The 19,624-nt window shown below is 41.7% G+C and overlaps 1 protein-coding gene across 3 annotated transcripts in view; it reads right to left on the minus strand.

Annotated features, from left to right (window-relative positions):
- Window positions 1–3,103: 3,103 nt before the first annotated feature.
- Window positions 3,104–19,624, minus strand: part of TBX15 (T-box transcription factor 15) — a 140,767-nt gene continuing 124,246 nt past the window's right edge. For 2 of the 3 annotated variants that reach the window (XM_062192060.1, XM_062192061.1), the window contains one exon: window positions 16,384–18,948. In XM_062192060.1, coding sequence (XP_062048044.1) covers window positions 18,164–18,948 — 785 coding nt within the window. In that variant the 3' untranslated portion in view covers window positions 16,384–18,163. Of the gene's footprint in view, window positions 3,609–16,383; window positions 18,949–19,624 lie in introns of those variants that run through there. The other variant, XM_062192062.1, reaches the window with a different exon arrangement.

Consider the following 19,624-nt stretch of genomic DNA (forward strand, 5'->3'; position numbering starts at 1 on the left):
GGAGGGAGAACCAACGGCAAAGGAAGACCTTTCTCTCTGTCTCTCTCTCTCACTGTCCACTCTGCCTGTCAAAAAGAAAAAGAAAAAAAAAAGAAAATGAAATCCTGTCTTTTGCAACAAGATGGTCACAACTAGAAACCATTATACTTAGTGAAGTAAGCCAGTCCTAAAAAGACAGATATCATATGTTATCCCTGATCTGAGGTAACTAATACCGTACCTGAAATGTAATGTGTTGGAATGAAATAGACATTTGAGACTTGATGATTTTTTATAATCCTTCTTTCTTCCATTGAGGAACAGTGTGTGTTTTTCTTGCTTTTTCTGTTTTTTTCTCTTCATACTGCTTGTTGAGCTCTTTTAGTTAGAGCAGGGCTAACTATACAATCATTAAGTATACTGAAAATAGATCATTGTAAAAATTAGGAATGGGAATCCAAAAGGGAAGAGAAGGAAGGGTTGGAGCATGGGTGGGAGCGAGGGTAGGAGGGGAAATGCCACTATGTTCCTAAATCTGTATATATGAAATATATGAAACTTGTATAACTTAACTAAAATTTCTAAAAATGAATACAGAAATATATAAATTCAAAATTCTATTTAACAATTATTTGTATTGGCAATGGATAGATAAATATAACAAAAGTTTCATAAATGTTTGTTTGCAGAGAAACAGATAAAATGATGGTATATCCATAATACAGAATAGTATTCAATCAGCTAAGGGATAAATAAAATTAATTCTTAAAAGAACATGTATAGAATAATGTGCATATTATTATCTTTTGCTTACAACAAATAAAGAAAAGAAATGAAGGTAAGGGAAGAAATAAACACAAATGCAAATATATGTGTCAGTATGAAAATCGATATGAGTTTGCAGGCTGAATAAGCTTAAGGAAAAAATATTGAGAAGATAACATGCTTAACAGTTAATAACAGTATGCCATGGGAAAATATTTATCTTTTTTGTGAGATTTTTATTTATTTATTTGTGGGGGTTTTTTTGTTTTTTTTCTAACTTTTATTTAATGAATATAAATTTCCAAAGTACAGCTTATGGATTACAATAGCTTCCCCTCCCCCATAACTTTCCTCCCACCCGCAACCCTCCCCTTTCCCGCTCCTTCTCCCCTTCCAATCACATCAAGATTCATTTTCAATTTTCTTTATATACAGAAGATCAGTTTAGTATATATTAAGTAAAGATTTCAACAGTTTGCCCCCACATAGCAACACAAAGTGAAAAATACTGTTGGAGTACTAGTTATAGCATTAAATCACAATGTACAGCACATTAATGACAGAGATCCTACATGATATTTTTTAAAAATTGACTAATTTTCTATGCAATTTCCAATTTAAAACCAAGTGTTTTTTTTTTCATTTTCAATTATCTTTATATACAGAAGATTGATTCAGTATATACTAAGTAAGGATTTCATCAGTTGGCACCCACACAGAACACAAAGTGCAAATTCTGTTTGAGCATTAATCATATCATTAATTCACATTGAACTACTCATTAAGGACAGAGATCCTATTTGAAGAGTAAGTGCACAGTGACTCCTGTTGTTGATTTAACAAATTGACACTCTTGTTTAAGGCATCAGCAATCTCCCCAGGCTCTAGTCATGAGTTGCCAAGGCCATGGAAGCCCCCTGAGCTTGCTGACTTTGATCTTATTTCGACAAGGCCATAGTCAAAGTGGAAGTTCTCTCCTCCCTTCAGAGAAAGGTACCTCCTTCTTTGATGGCCCCATTCTTTCCACTGGGATCTCACTCACAGAGATCTTTCACTGGGATCTCACTCACAGAGATCTTTCATTTAGGTCTTCTTTTTTTTTTTTTTTCTCCAGAGTGTGTTGGCTTTCCATGCCTAAAATACTCTCATGGGCTCTTGAGCCCGATCCGAATGCCTTAAGGACTGATTCTGAGGCCAGAGTGTTGTTTAGGACATCTGCCATTCTATGAGTCTGCTGTGTCTCCCACTTCCCATGTTGAATCGTTCTCTCCCTTTTTGGTTCTATCAGTTAGTATTCGCAGACACTAGTCTTGTTTGTGAGATCCTTTTGACTCTTAGACCTATCAGTGTGATCAATTGTGAACTGAAGATGATCATTTGGACTAGTGAGATGGCATTGGTACATGCCACCTTGATGGGATTGTATTGGAATCCCCTGGCACGTTTATAACTCCATCATTTGGGGCAAGTCCAATTGAGCATGCCCCAAATTGTACATCTCCTCCCTCTCTTTCTCCTACTCTTATATTTAACAGGGATCACTTTTCAGTTAAAATTTAAACACCTAAGAATAATTGTGTGTTAATTACAGAGTTCAACCACTAGTACTAGAACAAAAAAAAAAATACTAAAATGGATAAAGATTTACATTGTACAACAACAGTCAGGACAAGAGCTGATCAAGTCACTGTTTCTCATAGTGCCCATTTCACTTCAACAAATATCATTTGTTTTCCCTGATCGGTGACAACTAACTGAGATTTTTATTTATTTATTTGAAAGTCAGAGTTACAAAAAGAGAGGGAGAGATAGAGAGAGAGAGAGAAATCTTCCATTAGCTGGCTTACTCCCCAGATGGCCTTAAAGGCCAGCACTGGGCCAGGCTGAAGCCAGGAGCTTCATCCGGGTCTCCCACATGGGTGGCAGGAACCTAAACACTTAGGCCATCTTCTACTGATTTTCCCAGGCCATCAGTAGGGAGATGGATTAGAAGTGGAGCAGCTGAGACATGAACCAGCACCCTTAAGGGATACGAGTATCTCAGGTGGTGGCTTTACCTGCTACTTTAGCAGTTACTCCACAATACTGACCCTGAAAATTTTTATTTTTGTTTTATGTACTTTTGCATCTCATTTTGTTACAATAATCAAGAAGTGATTTTGTAAATTAAAAAGGTGAATAAAGAAAATAATCTTCATTATATCATGTCAATGAATTTATAGTGTCATATACCATCAAGAATATAAAAAAGAAAAATTTGAAGAAATCTCATAGCCTACTGAATGGACACCATTAGCAGAACTCATTCTCCCAAGTTGAAAAAATGTATGCACAAGAAGTTGTAATTGAAATTAAATAATGGAATATATATCCAATGAGTGTTGTGGAGATTTGATTCTTATATGAATTTTGTGATAAAGGAATGTGTGAAAATGGCATTAAATAGGGCAACAGAACAATATTGAAATAGACTCATGCAAAAAGCTTGGAATGAATAAAATAATGGCTGTTTAGTAGATAAATCCTTGTCCCTGTTTTATTATGATATAAAAGTTGGTTCTCTGCATTTTTATACTAAACTTTTTGCTAAATAAATTTTCATGATCCTCAAAAAAAAAAAAAACAAATGAGTAAACCTCCCCTTGTCCTTAAGTGCCATTCACCTATTGGGGAGCATATATTTATAAATACTTTTCAAATTCAGGCAATCCAGTCCTTTCCCTTTTGTAACTAAATGAAGTTATCATTGCTTCTGTTTTATAGAAAGTGACAGATTTGGGATCTTATTCCAAATCTAGAAGTTTCTCCACCAGATGCTCAATGGTCATGTCTTCTTTGAGATTCCGTATTTCTCGGTGTTCTGGCTATAAAGGGAGAAGATATTTAGCTATTTCAATAGAAAGTAGTTTCGCTTTCTACTCAAATTGTCAACTCATTACTGACCTTTCATTTACTCACTTCTTTTTTTTATTAGATTTATTTATTTTATTTGAAAGGCAGAGTTATGGAGAAGCTGAAGCAGAGAGAGAGAAGAGAGAGAGAGAGGCCTTCCATTGGCTGGTTCACTCCCTAGATGATCACAACAGCTGGAGCTGCACTAATCCAAAGCTTCTTCCAGGTATCCCATGCAGGGAGTGCAGGGGCCAAAGGACTTAGGCCATCTCCCACTGCTTTCCCAGGCCATAGCAGAGAGCTGAATCGAAAGTGGAGCAGACGGAACTGGAATCAGTGCCTATATGGGATGCCAACACTGCAGGCGGTGGCTTTACCCACTACACCACAGTGCCGGCCCCCATTCACTCACTTCTTTTTTTTTTAACTTTTATTTAATGAATATAAATTTCCAAAGTACAGCTTATGGATTACAATGGCTTCCCCCCCAAAAAAAAAAACTTCCCTCCCATCCGCAACCCTCCCCTTTCCCTCTCCCTCTCCCCTTCCAATCACATCAAGATTCATTTTCAATTTTCTTTATATACAGAAGATCAGTTTAGTATATATTAAGTAAAGATTTCACCAGTTTGCCCCCACATAGCAACACAAAGTGAAAAATACTGTTGGAGTACTAGTCATAGCATTAAATCAAAATGTACAGCACATTAAGGACAGAGATCCTACATGATATTTTTTAAAAATTGACTAATTTTCTATGCAATTTCCAATTTAAAACCAAGTGTTTTTTTCATTTTCAATTATCTTTATATACAGAAGATCGATTCAGTATATACTAAGTAAGGATTTCATCAGTTTGCACCCACACAGAAACACCTGGTGTAAAAATACTGTTTCAGTACTAGTTATAGCATTACTTCACTCACTTCTTTAAACTGAATCTACTCCAAAGATTGGTCACAAATTGTGGACAGGACTCAGCTCTCTTTCATGGATATTTGAGGTGGCAAAGACCTTAGAAATCACCTCATGTGATCTTTATTTTCAAAGAAGAAAACTGAGGCCCTGGAAGTCCTGAACTATCCTAACAGCTGATTAGTGGTGGAACTGACAATTGAGTCTACTGTTCTTTGCTCATCATTACGAGTGATCCAGTGAAATCTCAATCTGGCATTACTGGGTATCTATTTTACCAAGAGCATTTTCCCACCAATTGCAAACTGACCTACATGAGATCCATACTGTTCACAGGTTCTTAGTCAGCCTCAGGGGAGCAGGCAGCCCTTTTGTTCTAACCATCACTATATTGAAAAAGCTTTTATTGTCATGTTATTTTCAATTAGGGAGATCGATAAACAAATACCAACACAACTTTATTTATCAAGTACCTGTTATGCCGAGATTAGGGCTCTGGTTGCATTATCCTAACATTCTCTAACAATATAGGAGATAGAGTGTGGTCTCTATCTTACTGCTAATGAATAATTTGGCCAAAGGTTCAAACCCTGGCCTTTCTCTAGGTCTAGAATGCTTTCCCTGTATGCTGCCTTCCATGGTGTAGCATAAAAAGCATTGGATATGGCCCAGAGACTGAAGTTTCTTTAATAGCAAAACATTCTAATAAAATCTATGCTTCCAGGGGGATGTCAATGAAAGTCAATTGGGTGTACATTTCATTCTGTCATCTCCTGTCCTATAAAACTGAGAAGACCAGACTCCTGGAGAGTCACTGCCTCCAGGCCTTAAAGACTCTGTGCTCATTTCTCATTGTTCCAGATTTCTGGATCTTGTCTTCAGGCTAACTCCCCGGTCTCCTGTAATCACAGCAGTACTCCATTCTGAGCTTGGATGATATGTTAAACTGATGCTCTCCTTGAATAGATGACAGGCCTAAGGCTTAAAATTCCTACAGACCTTGTCCTTTGAGCTTCTTGTGGTGGGTATCTAGAATAGCTAAAGTCAAAAGTAGATTCAATTAAATCTAAGGCTACCCTACCATCCTTTCATCCCCTCCTTAATGTTACTCATTCTGATCAGGGTCTACTGAATAATGCAGTTGAGGGGTAGGTGGATAGTTTTGTTTGCAACAACAAGTCCTAGTGAAACTTGTGTTTCTACAGCACCATTTCTTGCCAAGCAGCCATTTTTCTATGATAATGAACTGTAATGAATACACCCTATTATTGATTCTCCTTTAATGATTTTTCTAAACAGAAAGCATTATGTCATTGAAAGCATAAACTGCACCTAAAAAAATACTCTTCAGTAAAGTCCAATAGATTCAAGGTGTGACATCCCCAAGAACAGCCAAGTCACAAAAGAGCTAGTCATGGTAAAGGCCAAGTTAAATAACTCATAATTCTGAATCTCTGGGCCCTGTTAGCCCCCTTGAGTGAGGGCTTACGAAATGCCTGGGCAGGCAAGGCAGCCCCTGTTGAATCTTGCTTGACTTGGCCCTGCATAGGTAGCTCCTCTATGATTTGGCTTTCCCCACACATCTCACACTTTACCACAAGTGACCTTTTCACTCCATGTTTGGCTTTTACTGTGGAGGGTTAAGTGTCTGCACACATTCACGTCATCAGGTTTCCGGTGTGAAAATGATGTGGTCATACATGATATTACTCTTCAGATATGCAGGAGGGATGAAGTTCTACTTGAGCTCCTGCAGTGCTTTCTGGGATAATTATGGATATAAGGGTATGGAAAGATGATGAATGCCCTGTTTGTCTCCATGATGTTTGAGCTGCAAAGTAATTTTTATCAAACCAAGTTCCCACATAGCTAACAGTCTCATGCCTTAGACTCTAAATCTTAGACTGTTCATTATTTTCTAACAGTCCAGAGCCATTTACTTGGATATAATATTTCCAGAATTCCATAGGTATTCTGCATTATGCGGCAGTGGGCTCTTTTGTATGTCCTTGGAGCATTACTGCAGTTCACCCTAATTATAATCACTGTTCTTCAATTTATTCTATGTCTGTGTTAAACAGCATTTTTTTCACCTATCCATCATTATCTCCAGATAGCCATCTCTGAACTATTGTTTGACCCAACTCTGTTACTGTTTCCTTGTGAGTATCACAGAAATATCAAAGCTACCCCACATATAGCAGGACACAATCCACTTTGTGTGCTGAAATGTGTTTGCGATACCTGTATCTGTTGGTGCAAGTTGTCCGAGGAGAGAAGCAGTGTTACTGCATCTGGGCCCAGGACGGATCATTGAAGGGGTTCCCTTCCCATGCATGCATCTGTCCACGTGCCTAAATTTCAATGTGTATATTTTACACTATGTAAATTCTTAACCAGTCTGTCTCATTTAGATTGTATATATTGTTATATCTGACACTCTTGTAACGACTGTGTAAGTATTAATACTCCTATAAGAAGTAACTGCTTTTTTTAAGATTTATTTACTCATTTGAAAGGCAGAGCTATAGAGAAGAATATATATATATATATATATATATATAGAGAGAGAGAGAGAGAGAGAGAGAGAATCTTCCATCCACTGGTTCATTCCCCAGATGGCCACAATGGAACAATTGGAAAAGGGACACATAGAGCCCTCCACTAGCCCTCACAACATGCCCATTTTTGTGATACCAAATAAACAGGAAAAATATAGGCTACTACAGAATTTGAGAGCCATCAACAAAATCATAAAAAAGATGGGAACATTCCAGGCTGACATTCTCTATCCAGGGGCCACTCCTAACAGATGCCACATAGTTACCATTGATATCAAAGATTGCTTCTTTTCCATTCCCATCGCAAAGAAGGATAAGGCCTACTTTGCCTTTACATTATGGAAGCCCAATTCCCAGCTCCCCGCAAAAAGATTTCAGTGCACAGTACTCCCACGAGGCATGAAAAACAGCCCTGCCATTTGCCAGAGATACGTTTCTCATGTGACCAGCACACTTAAAGATCAGTGCTTGGTCATGCATTATTTAGATGATATCTTACTTGCTCACAAGAATGCAGCAACCATGAAGGCCTGTCTAAATGAGACAGGAAGAAATTTACAATTCCTGGGCTTTTCTATTCCTGAGCCGATCCAAAACCAGGAGCCAGGATCTTCTTCCAGGTCTCCCACAGGGGTACAGGGACCCAAAGACTTGGGCCATCTTTCACTGTGCTACCAGGCCATAGCACAGAGCTGGATCGGAAATGGAGCAGCTGGGACTTGAACTGACAGCCACCCGGGATGTTGGCACTGCAGGTGGTGGCCTGCTACCACCGGCTACACCACAGCACTAGCCTCATAACTGCTTTTAAAAAAAAATGCTAATAGGTGTGACTTATATCCCATGTTAGTGAGTGATCACTTTATTTATAGGATCTTAAAACAACTATATCTTTAATGAGTAAGATGAATAAAGACACAATTAAAAACTGAAAAAATAAAATAATAAAATAAAATAAACCTTTCCAAAAGGCCATGCTGAGTCTCATGGGCCTTATCAAACCCAACTGCTTGATATGATGTATGGATCCCTTATCTTCTCAACTTTCTAGCCACATTTCAAGCATACAGGAAAGCATCTGTGTTAGATACTGACTGGGAGCTCCAAAGATCATTTTTGCCAGTCTCAATGACTTCAGTTTGCTTGACAATAGCACTGTTCAGTTGTATAATAGAGAATCTTCCTGAGTGATTAAGGCTTGGAGAGTGTTGCATATGATATGAGCAGAAAAAAATGAATTTTTCCAACCCTGGATCCTCTGGCATTTGACCTGATTATTTTACTAAGGCCTCAATCTTCTGATTCTGAACAGGTAAGGAATCCCTGTCCTGAACATGTTTCAGGAGAGTAAGCCCTTGTTAGGGTGAGACTTGAAAAGCTTGGATGATAGGGACAGGTGCTGTAGCTCACTAGGCTAATCCTCCGCCTGCGGCACCGGCACACTGGGTTCTAGTCCCAGTCAGGGCGCTGGATTCTGTCCCGGTTGCTCCTCTTCCAGTCCAGCTCTCTGCTGTGGCCCTGGAAGGCAGTGGAGGATGGCCCAAGTGCTTGGGCCCCTATACCCGCATGGGAGACCAGGAGGAAGCTCCTGGCTCCTGGCTTCGGAATGGTGCAGTGCAGGCTGTAGCGGCCATTTGGGGAGTGAACCAATGGAAAGAAGACCTTTCTCTCTGTCTCTCTCACTGTCTATAACTCTACCTGCCAAATAAATTTAAAAAGAAAAGAAAAGCTTGGATGAGAAAATGTACATAAGCTGTTTCTGTAAAGAGAGGAAATCAGCATTAGGAAAAATGCTCTTGATGATGAAGCATGACACCCTGGTAGACCAGCAGACTCTGGAAATGGGAAATGGAAGCTGTGGTAGTTTGCTTACAGGTTTCTGGGAATCAGTCTGCACCACAGGAGAGCTATATTTCCTCTGAAATAAGGATTCATTGGTAAGGAGACTGGCACTGCTATCGGTTTACTGCACAAGGTGCCCCACTCTCTGAGGCTCCTCTCTCAGCAGCAATATCTTGAGGTCAAAGTCCTCAGCACTGTCACAGGGTTAGACAAAGCAGCTTCCAGAAACCCAGTCTAGAAGCCACATAGGAATATGGCTTCCAAACAGATTGGACATTTGGGGATTGCAAAGAACGTTACGTTACAGGCTGTCCATGCTCCTGCCTTGGAGTAGAGGAGTCATCCCAAGACCTGCAGCAACTCTAGGCTGAGTAGAGTGTGACCCTCCTACTCTAGAGGTGTCTTCACGTGTGTCATATTTGCAATCTTTCTAGATGAAGCCACGCGAAAGGTGATACCTGTTATACTCCAAGCTTCTTAAGTCAGAGACCATGACTCATCTACAGCATTTTCAGCATCTTCTCAGAGTAAATAAATATTTTTAAAAGTGTATGGGACTTGCGCTGTGGCTCAGTAGGTTAATCCTCCACCTGTGGCATCGACATCCCATATGGGCGCTGGTTCTAGTCCCAGGTGCTCCTTTTCCAATCCAGCTCTCTGTTGTGGCCTAGGAAAGCAGTAGAAGATGGCCCAAATGCTTGGGCCCCTGCACCCTCTGAGGAGACCAGGAAGAAGCTCCTGGCTCCTGGCTTCACACTGGCACAGCTCGAGCCGTTGCACCCATTTGGGGAGTGAACCATTGGAACTCACTGTCTGTAACTCTACCTCTCAAATAAATAAAATCTTAAAAATAATAATAATAAAAAATTTTTAAATAAAAGTGTGCTTTACCCTTGTCTATACTCTTGAGGAACAGTGGTTTTTCTGCTTACTACAAATTGAATTCTTTATTTACTGGAGGGTTAAGTTTGCAAAAATTAAAAATAAAATAAGAAAGGAAGGAGGAGGGAGAATGGGAGAGAGGATGGGGGGGAGGGTAGAGTGGGAGGTGTCATTACGCTCTAAAAACTGCATATATTAAATACATGGAATTTGTTCCTTTTATATAAATTTTAAAATTAAATTAAATTACAGAGTATGCTTTAACCAACTAATCTATTGTATATTAATTAATAGGGCAGGCTCTAAAGTCAGACTGAGTGTGACCTCCATTAAGATTCTCAGCTTCTTTGTATTTTTTCCTTCACCTACAATGTAGTTATAGTAGTAATATCAGTCTCATAACGCTGCTGCTGATAACTAAATAAGACTGAGTACCAAAAATACTCAGCTGCATGTAATAAAGCACCTTATAAATGTTTCTTGCCTTATAGCTATTACCATTTGAAAAAAAAGCTCACTCTGAATCTCAGGAATCCTCAAGAAATATTAGGAGAATGGGAAGGAAATCCTTCTGAAAGACACATCTTACAGATGAACTGAACTCCAGTAGGGTGAAGTCAGCTTTTCCAGATTCTTTCGCATAGCAGCAGCAAAGCTGGGACTAGAAGTTAGCCTTATCCTTACCTGCTAAGTTTATAGGAAAAGCAGATTAGATCAGTGCAGGGGCTGGCAGAGACTCTCTAATGCTTAACAGCTCTGTTGGCTTTTTCTGCCTAAGCACTCAGCTTCCCTTGCGGTTACTCTTGGTCACTGGCGTTCTAATCGTTATAATGTGGAGATGAGAGTCGCATCATGTTCACATTTTCATTCCTTCTCCATCCTCTAACTGAATGGAGAGGTGCCAAGCTATGTGCTGCAGACAGGAGAGCTGTGAAATGAAAGGAGGCTGCTTTTCTGAACCACTACTTGGAGAAGAGCCACCTAACCAGGAATCTTATGATGGAGTGTGCAATGAATAGGAAGTAAGCAATAATATGCTCTGACTGGGGAAGCTTATATGTTACATCATTTATAGACAGCTTAAAAGTGGTGTTACCTGTCCGTGGGTGGAGAAAGGATGTGCAGTGTGGCAAGATGGGGAATGTCAAAGAATTCTCTTCACAGGGCCCAGAAACTTCCCTAGAATGAGAGCTGCTGGAGGCAAACTTGGCAATCCCTTGACAGTCTCCTTTGTCCACCTTGCTGTCACTGCAGGAAAATAGTAAAAATGACTCAACCCCCCTTTGGTTTTCTGTGCTTCTGCGGGTCATGCAATAAAGTCCAATAAAAGTAGAAAGTGTGAGAAGGAAGCATCTGAAGTGGGAAATACCGTTAGGCTGGTCCATAAAAGATGAGTGTTATAAGCAATAAAATGAGCTAAGAAGGAAAACATGATGAATGTTTTCTCGGCTTTAAGCAGCAAGGTCTCCTTTCAGCCATCCCATATGGCACTGCAGGCCTGGCTGGAGGAAGCAAGGGGCCCTATACAAAGCCTCAATCAGGGAGTGTGGCAGCTGAGTTTATGCCTGGGGCCCTGGCTTGGACAGGGGTGAGGATGTTAGGAAGGGGTGGGGATTGACTCGTCCCAGCCCCTGCTGGTCCTTTCCAGGTTGAAGGTTTCCACGGAAACACTGGAGGAAATCCTGAATTGCCCAAGTAGCAGAGCCAGGTTACTTCACACAGGAAAAGGAGTCCCGGTGCCTGCAGCAGCAGGGAGCACACTGTGGAATCTGACTTGAGAGTGAACGTTCTCTTCTGCAAGACCACTGCCATAGCTCATTGTCCCACAGAGAACTCTTGTCTTCACTGTGCTGTCCCCACACTCACACTGAGACACCTTCCTCTTCCCTCAGCTTTTATAGCTTCCATGAATTATTCAAAATACAACGGAATAGTTTTTTTCTATTTGTTGAACTCTTAGTGTAGCGTTAATTTTATGAGTATAAAGCACACTGAAAGTACATCATTGTATAAATTATGAGTGGGATTAGGAGAGGAAGGTGGAGGAAGGGTGGGAGCATTGGTGGAAGTGAGGGTAGGATGGGAAGTATCACTATGCTCCTAAATCTGTATACATGAAATTTGCATACCTTAAATAACATTTTTTTAAAAGTACAGTTCAATTCTGACCTTCTCCATGAATCAATCTCTCTTTATTACAGTTCCTATAAATCTCAGTTTTGGAGAACTATAGCAGTGGAAAGACCTGGGCTGGAGCCCTACATTTGATATTTGCAAGCTCTGTGCACATTGTGCACATTCCAAACCTCTAAGAGTTTCAGTTTTCCCATCAATAAAGTAGGGACTGAGATACAGATCCTGCAGGGCACTTGCAAGGCTTATATGATACTTATATGATACTGCACTGCACAATGTGTATCATGTAATAAACACTCACTAAAAATTAGTTTCCTTCCAAAGCTTGGAAGCACATATATGGTCTTTACCACCAATTTCGTGCTTTTATGTTCACTATTTAGTACGTGTATATCTTGATTCTTCAACCAGGCTGAGAAATCTCTAAAGATAGAAATGTCCTATATCCTCATACTATATAAAAAAATTTCTGAGAACACTGTACTGAGCTATATTTAATAAGTTTGTCTCTTTAATTATTGTTCCTTATTAACTTTATTATTATTATTGATTTTTGATCACTAGTTTTAATCTTTTACCAAAGTCAGTTAGAAGGAATGCTGCTCACAGTCTGCTAAAGAAGTCATGAAAATATGGCTCTACTGGACCCATGCCGAAGACAGATCCAGATTTGCAGTTTTGAAATGTCCCCAGTCCCAGAAGGCACGGGCAAGTGAGTGTCAATGCTAGAATGCCACTGTAAGGGCAAAAGTGCCTGGTCTCAGATGATGCTAGGTGACCACAGCACACCTTTCAATGAAGATACAACTGCCCCAGCATGCATTTGAGTAAGAAAATTCTAAGATAATGTGTGCACTAGCTCTGATATCACCTGCTTAGCACAGCCCCCTTGGCAAACCATATCAATCGAGCCTCTGTCATCATTCCCCACTCACTCTCATTCATCCTATTGCTTTTAATTTCCTCAAAGTAGCCATTGCAACTCAAAATTGTATTATTCATTTACTTTCTAGTGTGTTTAGTGTCTGTCTCCCACCAATCATGAGTTCCTTTGAAGACAGGGTAGTGTCTGTTGTTCCCTGTTAGGTCCTCTTTCCCTAGAGCAGTAATTGATGCACTAGGCATTGAATAAGTTTTTATCAAATTGAATGAAATAAAGGAAGGAAGCTAGTGATAGGAATAGAGACCAATTTCTCCAACTGAACAACATAAAAAAAAAAACAAGCTGCAGTTAAAATTTACCTTTGTGCCAGTGCTGTGGCACAGCGGGTTTACACCCTGGCCTGAAGCGCCAGCATCCCATATGGTCGCCGGTTCAAGACCTGGTTGCTCCACTTCTGATCCAGCTCTCTGCTATGGCCTGGGAAAGCACCTGAAGATGGCCCAGGTCCTTGGGCCCTTGCACCTGCGTGGGAGATCCGGAGGAAGCCTCTGGCTCCTGGCTTCAGATTGGCACAGCACTGGCCGTTGCGGCCAATTGGGGAATGAACCATCGGATAGAAAATCTCTGTCTCTTTCTCTCTGCCTCTCCTCTTTCTGTATAACTCTTTCAAATAAATAAATAAAATCTTTAAAAAAATTTACCTTTGTGATGAAGTTTCCTCTAGAAGACAATTCTCCTTTAGTTTACTGAAAGCAAATGGTTACAGCGGAGTTTCTCTAAAATGCTCAAAGTACTAAGCAACGAATCAAGCATTTGGCATCAGCCAAGCAGCCCTGCTTTGAATCCCAGCTCCCCACAATCCCACTGATAGAAAGAGATTCCACAGAAGACATTAATCTTCAGGACACAGAAGATACTAAATGTCTCTACCTTGATTTAATTGTTCATTTGAAATTGAAAGATATTCTCATGTTTCCTCCAAATCTATTTCATTGTGTTCTGAAATGTTCCTTCACTCTTAACTCACCATTCCTTACTTCTACAAGAATTCCAAACACCTCTGAATGCTCAGTTCAACACCCACCTCTGTAATGAAAGCAGTCTCAACCTGCTTCCTGCACCAAGCATCTTCTCTGAATTTTCAAAGCATCATACGTTCACGACTGCTTGAAAAGTGAGAAATAGAAATTTAAAGACAGACACTATGGCATCTATTCACTCATTATCCTCAACTATCTGCAATGAATGCTTGCTAGCGTCCATCTCGTTAAATTTACATTAATCTATCACAATTATATGAAGGAGAGATTTTTGCTAATTTAAAACCCTTTAATTTGGAGTGAATAATAATTCAGCCCTTTTGTATAGCCTTGAAAATGGATCTGATCAACAAATCTAGCAGTAAGAGTAAGCATGCACTGAGATTCTGCCAAATGCCTGAAACTGTCAAAGTCACTGAGAATGAATAAGACAGGTTTTCCCAAGAAAAAAGTGAGCAAGAGAGTCACTTGACCCTATAGAAGAATAACGCTTGTAGTGAACAGCCTTTTGTAGTTAATCAGGGTGCCAATTACACTGAATTTTCACTATTTCATTCAAGACAACTGGGAAGAGCCTGGCAAGAAGATGTTTATATTCAAAGAAACATTTGTGTTTTAAAAAAAATTATTCTGGGGCCAGCACTGTGGCGTAGCAGGTAAGGCTGCCACCTGCAGTGGCAGTATCCCATATGGCTGCTGGTTTGTGACCTGGCTGCTCCACTTCCAATCCAGCTCTCTGCTGTTGCCTGGGAAAGCAGTGGAAGATGGCCAAAGTCCTTAAGCCCTTGCACCCACTTGGGAGACCCGAAAGAAACTCCTGGCTCTGGGCTTCAGATCAGCACAACTCCAGCCTTTGTGGCCATCTGGGGAGTGAAGCAGCAGATGGAAGACACCTCTCTCTCTCTTTCTCTCTCTCTCTCTCTCTACTCTGCCTCTCTGTAACTCTTTCAAATAAATAAATAAATAAATCTTTAAAAAATTATTTTTACTACTTTCTCATTCCAGATGGAAACCTATGTCATAACTCAGGTAACTGGCTTTGATTGTTCTGATGAACCCAAATGAAAGAAATATTCTGTACTTAACACTTATCTAAGTGTTGAAATTATTATTCTTATTTTTTTCAAATTCTTTGCTTGGCATACTTTGATTTTCCGTTACCTAAAACCTGAAAGGTTCCAGACCAGTGAACAATGCTTGGTGTGCTGCTAACTCAGAAATAAACCACAGGGTTCATGTATTGGGGTGGTTTTTTGTCTGTTGGTTTTTGTCGTTGTTTTTGGGCATATGCAGTTGTTTAGGAAGCCACAGGAAGATTGCCGGTGAACTCTCCCTGGGAAACTGTCAGGGGTAGGGATAAGAGCGGGAGATTCCAAGTTTTGTTCTGCTGCTTCCCAGCCACTCAAGTGCAAGCAGTTCACAACCTTTATAGTCTTGCTTCCCCATTTTCGAAACACTTCCTGCCTTGTCCACCTGACATGCTAATTATGAAGTTTAAATGAGATAATATGTGAAAGCACTTTCAAAAGGCAGAGCCCTATACCTTTACCATTCAAAGCTGTCACTCTGTGCCGACAACTCAAAACCACTCCCCCAGGACCAGCGTTGTGGCATAGTGGGTAAAGTTGCCACCTGCAATGCTGACATCCCATATGGACACTGGTTTGTGACCAGGCTGCTCCACTTCTAATCCAGCTCCCTGCTAATGGCCTGGGAAAAGCAATGAAGATGGTCCAAGTGTTCGGGCCCCTGCCACCGATGTGGGTGACCCAAAAGAAGCTCCTGGGTTCAACCTGGCCCTGCTCCAGCCATTGCGGTCATCCAGAGCGTGAACCAACGGATGGAAGATCTCTCTCTCTCTCTCTTTCTCTTTCTCTCACTCTCTCTCTCCCCCCTCCCTCTCTGTAACTCTGCCTTTCAAATAAATAAATCTTTTTAAAAAAAAAAAAAACCACTCTTCCCACATTGTGATGATTCATTTGAGGAGGAGAGTACAAATTTATGACTAAAAATACTGAGTAAAATCCAGCCTCAGAGGCACCCTTGGCTCAACCCCTTAACTATGTCATCGTCAAAGTGCCACATAGGGCTGTTAGAACCAGCACAACAACACTGAGCTGATTCCACAACCCTAAGATCAGCCAGTCAGCCCTGTTACTCACCACCTGAGAGCCTTTGGTCAAGTATTTAACCCTTTAACCTTGTTTACAGATCTATGAAATAGTGATTAAATGACATCTAGCTCACAAGGAGTAGGGGAAGGGTTACCTGAGACAATCGCATGAAACACACCGTGCATTCACTGGTAAATATCAACCAAATGAGGATTCCTGTTAGTCTTGTACAGGTTTCTGCCACTAATGTGAATGCAAACATCTCCTGAGAGACAGAAAGGACTATGTTTCAAGCCCTCGCTCCCTCTACGATGAGTGGTACCATCCTAGTTAATTCACCTGTCCCTCTGGCTCAGTTCCTAATGGTAAAATGAGGTTGGTAATATTTATTTCATGTGATCTGATAAGACTCATACAGAATAGTACATCCACGAGTGCTATGCTCATTGTAACACAATATACAAATGCATAAAGCTGTTATGTGATTCTTCTGTAGGAACAAACACACAGGACACAATTGCAAAGGTTTTATTTAGCGGCTTTCTGTGCTTGGCACTTAGAAACAGAGTTCCGTGCATAAGGGCAAATTTTTATACACCTTTTCTTCATACATATTTTACATACCCTTTTATTGCCCCCTTTTTAATATTCATAATATTGGATTCCCCACTAGGCACATAAATACATTTATCTACAACACTTCAAAACCACAAATCTCAATAATATCTGTATTATTTTACTTGGTATTATTTGCATTTCCACACCATTTAAAAATTGTAGCTTGCACCAAGCTTCACTTGTTTGCTTATCATTAAAGGATTTGAAGGGAAAAGGAAAAATAAAGGAAAAAAACCCAAACTTCAAAATGCAAAGAACTATTTGATAAAAATGGAGATCTAAGGGCAGGTGGAAGAGTGGAGAAGATCCATCTGTGATTCCCTGGACCAAGATGGGATTTCTCCCGCCACAGGGGCTAACAGGCAGGAGGTCCAGGGCGGGCATCTGGATCTGGCATGCGGAGACCAGGCTACTACTGCCACTGCTCTTGGTGTCATCTGAGGGGATGGTAAAACTCTTCCTTCTTCACACTCCTATTCCCCTTCCCCAGCCAGGCTGCATGCTGTGGAATCAGCACTTCCCACGTGGCGCACCTCCCTTCTGGGTCACATCTGTCATGTGGGATCAGGAAGCACTACTTGCTCCAGTCCCTGCCCGCAGTGCCCTGATCATACAGTGTCCCTGGGAGGTTCACTCTTCAGTAATGCCAAGATTCTTCCTATAACCTGCAGGTGGGAGAACAAACCAAAACCACGTTTCCTTGGTGAATCAAAACTCCCACCATTGCTCACACTTTCCCAGTCCTGCTCGCCAATCAATTCTGCCCTCTATTCTTTCTCTTTCTTTCTGTCCTGCTCAGCCGCCCTGACTCCCTCTTTCACAGGCACCACTGGGAACGTCAATGCTGGCATAGGGAGTGCAGACAGCCAGAGATTAAGAGTGATCTTTGTCAGGAAGCCAAGTCCAGTTGTAACTCTGATGTCTTCCCACTTTCATCAACAGGTAAGGATTCCAGGATGCATGGTTCATTCCAGAAGCAGGGTAAGTTGCAGGGGAGAAAGGCTGGCAGCAACGGCTGGCCCAGTCCATCTAGTGTTGTACATTGACAAATTCTTGGTGAAAGCACCCATTCTGGGCCTCCCTCCACAGAGTTCACCCAGTTCAGAGTTGGGGTACATGTATGTTTGTGTTTGCACAAGTTTATGTACGAATACACATGTGTGCATGTATGTGTGCATGTATAGGTAGGTCTGTGTGTGTAACTTTTCATGGCTGCTACACGCTAGCATCTCCCTTAACATTATTATAAAATGATGAGTCAGTCACTTCAAAGGCCACTCTGGCATAGACTATGCTTTACACTAAGGTTTGGGAAGGCAGGAGAAGGACCACTGAGTTGTGGATGATGCACCGCAAGTATCCTTCAGTGGCCTACAAGTGTCTCTTGTTGCTCTTGAGTATGCGTCTTCCTCCTCCAGAAAAACAAACCAGCAAACAAAATACAAAGTTCCTGTTTTCCAAAGGTGTTGGGCTCCCAGATAGGAGGATCTGCCCATGGAGACTCTGGGGTCTTGACTGCCGTGGACTCCATGGCCTTTAAACCATGTGTACAGACATCTGGGAGGAGGAGCCTGGGACCGCCCCGTACTGCCGGCCATCACAAGCGTTGGTCGCCTGCTGATTATTGGGCGAAGGGCTAATCATGTGCATGCTGTGCTCCATCCCCGTGGGCAGGTACTGCCTCTCGCCAAAGGCCCCGTTGGAAGGAGAAGAACAGAGTAAAGTGCTTTGAGAGGCGCTCAGTTTTTCTGGGCTTGCAGCTAGCCTAGGGGAGGTGGGAAAGTTGTATCCATAGAGGTTGTAAGGGTTGTGGAGGGAGAAGGCATTGTAGGAGCTCTGCTGCATGTGGCTGCCCCCAAACATGTGTGGTGAGGAGGAGCTGGAGGCAGCATTGCCTGCTTGCATGACATACTGAAACTGGGAAGTGGGGAAGGACCCCAGCTGGCCACCATAAGCTTCCATCTTGGTGTTGCTAGGCAACGAGGGAGGAGTTGGTATTCCTGAGATCAGGGATGGAGTCCTCTGAGGCATGAAGGTCTCGGAGGGCTGAGTGGCTGAAGCAGTGCCACTCTGGAGCCTGTTGTAGCCACTGTCACTCAGCCCCGGGTAGCTCTGCAAGGCAGCCATGTTGCTTCGGGCACATGGTGGGTAATCAGAGAGGTTTAGATTACACAGCTGGCTCTCCCGGCAGCCCACATTGAAGGTGTTGGGGGCCAGGTGAAAAGTTGGAGGAGAACAGGATGGAGATAACAGGTGAGAAGAAGCCGAAGGGGATGGTGTCCCAGTGCTGGAGGTGGTTGGAGAAGTGCCTGTGCTGCCTCCTGAAAAGCAAAACAGGATACCATTGAGACAGAGGCCTTTGAAGATGAGTCTGTCTAGGCCAAGGGCATGCCATGCAGGAGGTGCCTTCAGATGTCCAAGATGGGCTGTTTTCTACAGAATCATTGCTTTCTCTTAGACTTCTGCTAAGTGATTCCACCTGTGCACACAGGCACACACACACACACACTCCACAAGGCAGGACAAAATGTTCTTTTGAACACTGAACTCATAGGTTTCTGTCTCCCTGTAAGAGCCTTAGTAAGTCCAAGTTTTTCTTAATTTTTAATTAGTTTTTAACAAACAATGTGATTTTTAGATACAATTCTAAGAACATAAAAACAATATGCATCTTTCAATATTCTCTTCACCATAAAATTCACTTTTTTTCTTTTTTTTTGGACAGGCAGAGTTAGACAGTGAGAGAGAGAGAGAGAGAGAAAGGTCTTCCTTTTTCCGTTGGTTCACCCCCCAAGTGGCCACTACAGCCTGCGTGTTGCGGCCGGTGCACTGCGCCAATCCGAAGGCAGGAGCCAGGTGTTTCCTCCTGGTCTCCCATGTGGGTGCAGGGCCCAAGGACCTGGTCCATCTTCCACTGAACTCCCAGGCCACAGCAGAGAGCTGGACTGGAAGAGGAGCAACCGGGACAGAATCTGGCGCCCTGACAGGGACTAGAAC

The sequence above is a fragment of the Lepus europaeus genome, chromosome 5 (genome assembly GCF_033115175.1).
Source record: "Lepus europaeus isolate LE1 chromosome 5, mLepTim1.pri, whole genome shotgun sequence".
Classification (NCBI taxonomy): domain Eukaryota; kingdom Metazoa; phylum Chordata; class Mammalia; order Lagomorpha; family Leporidae; genus Lepus; species Lepus europaeus.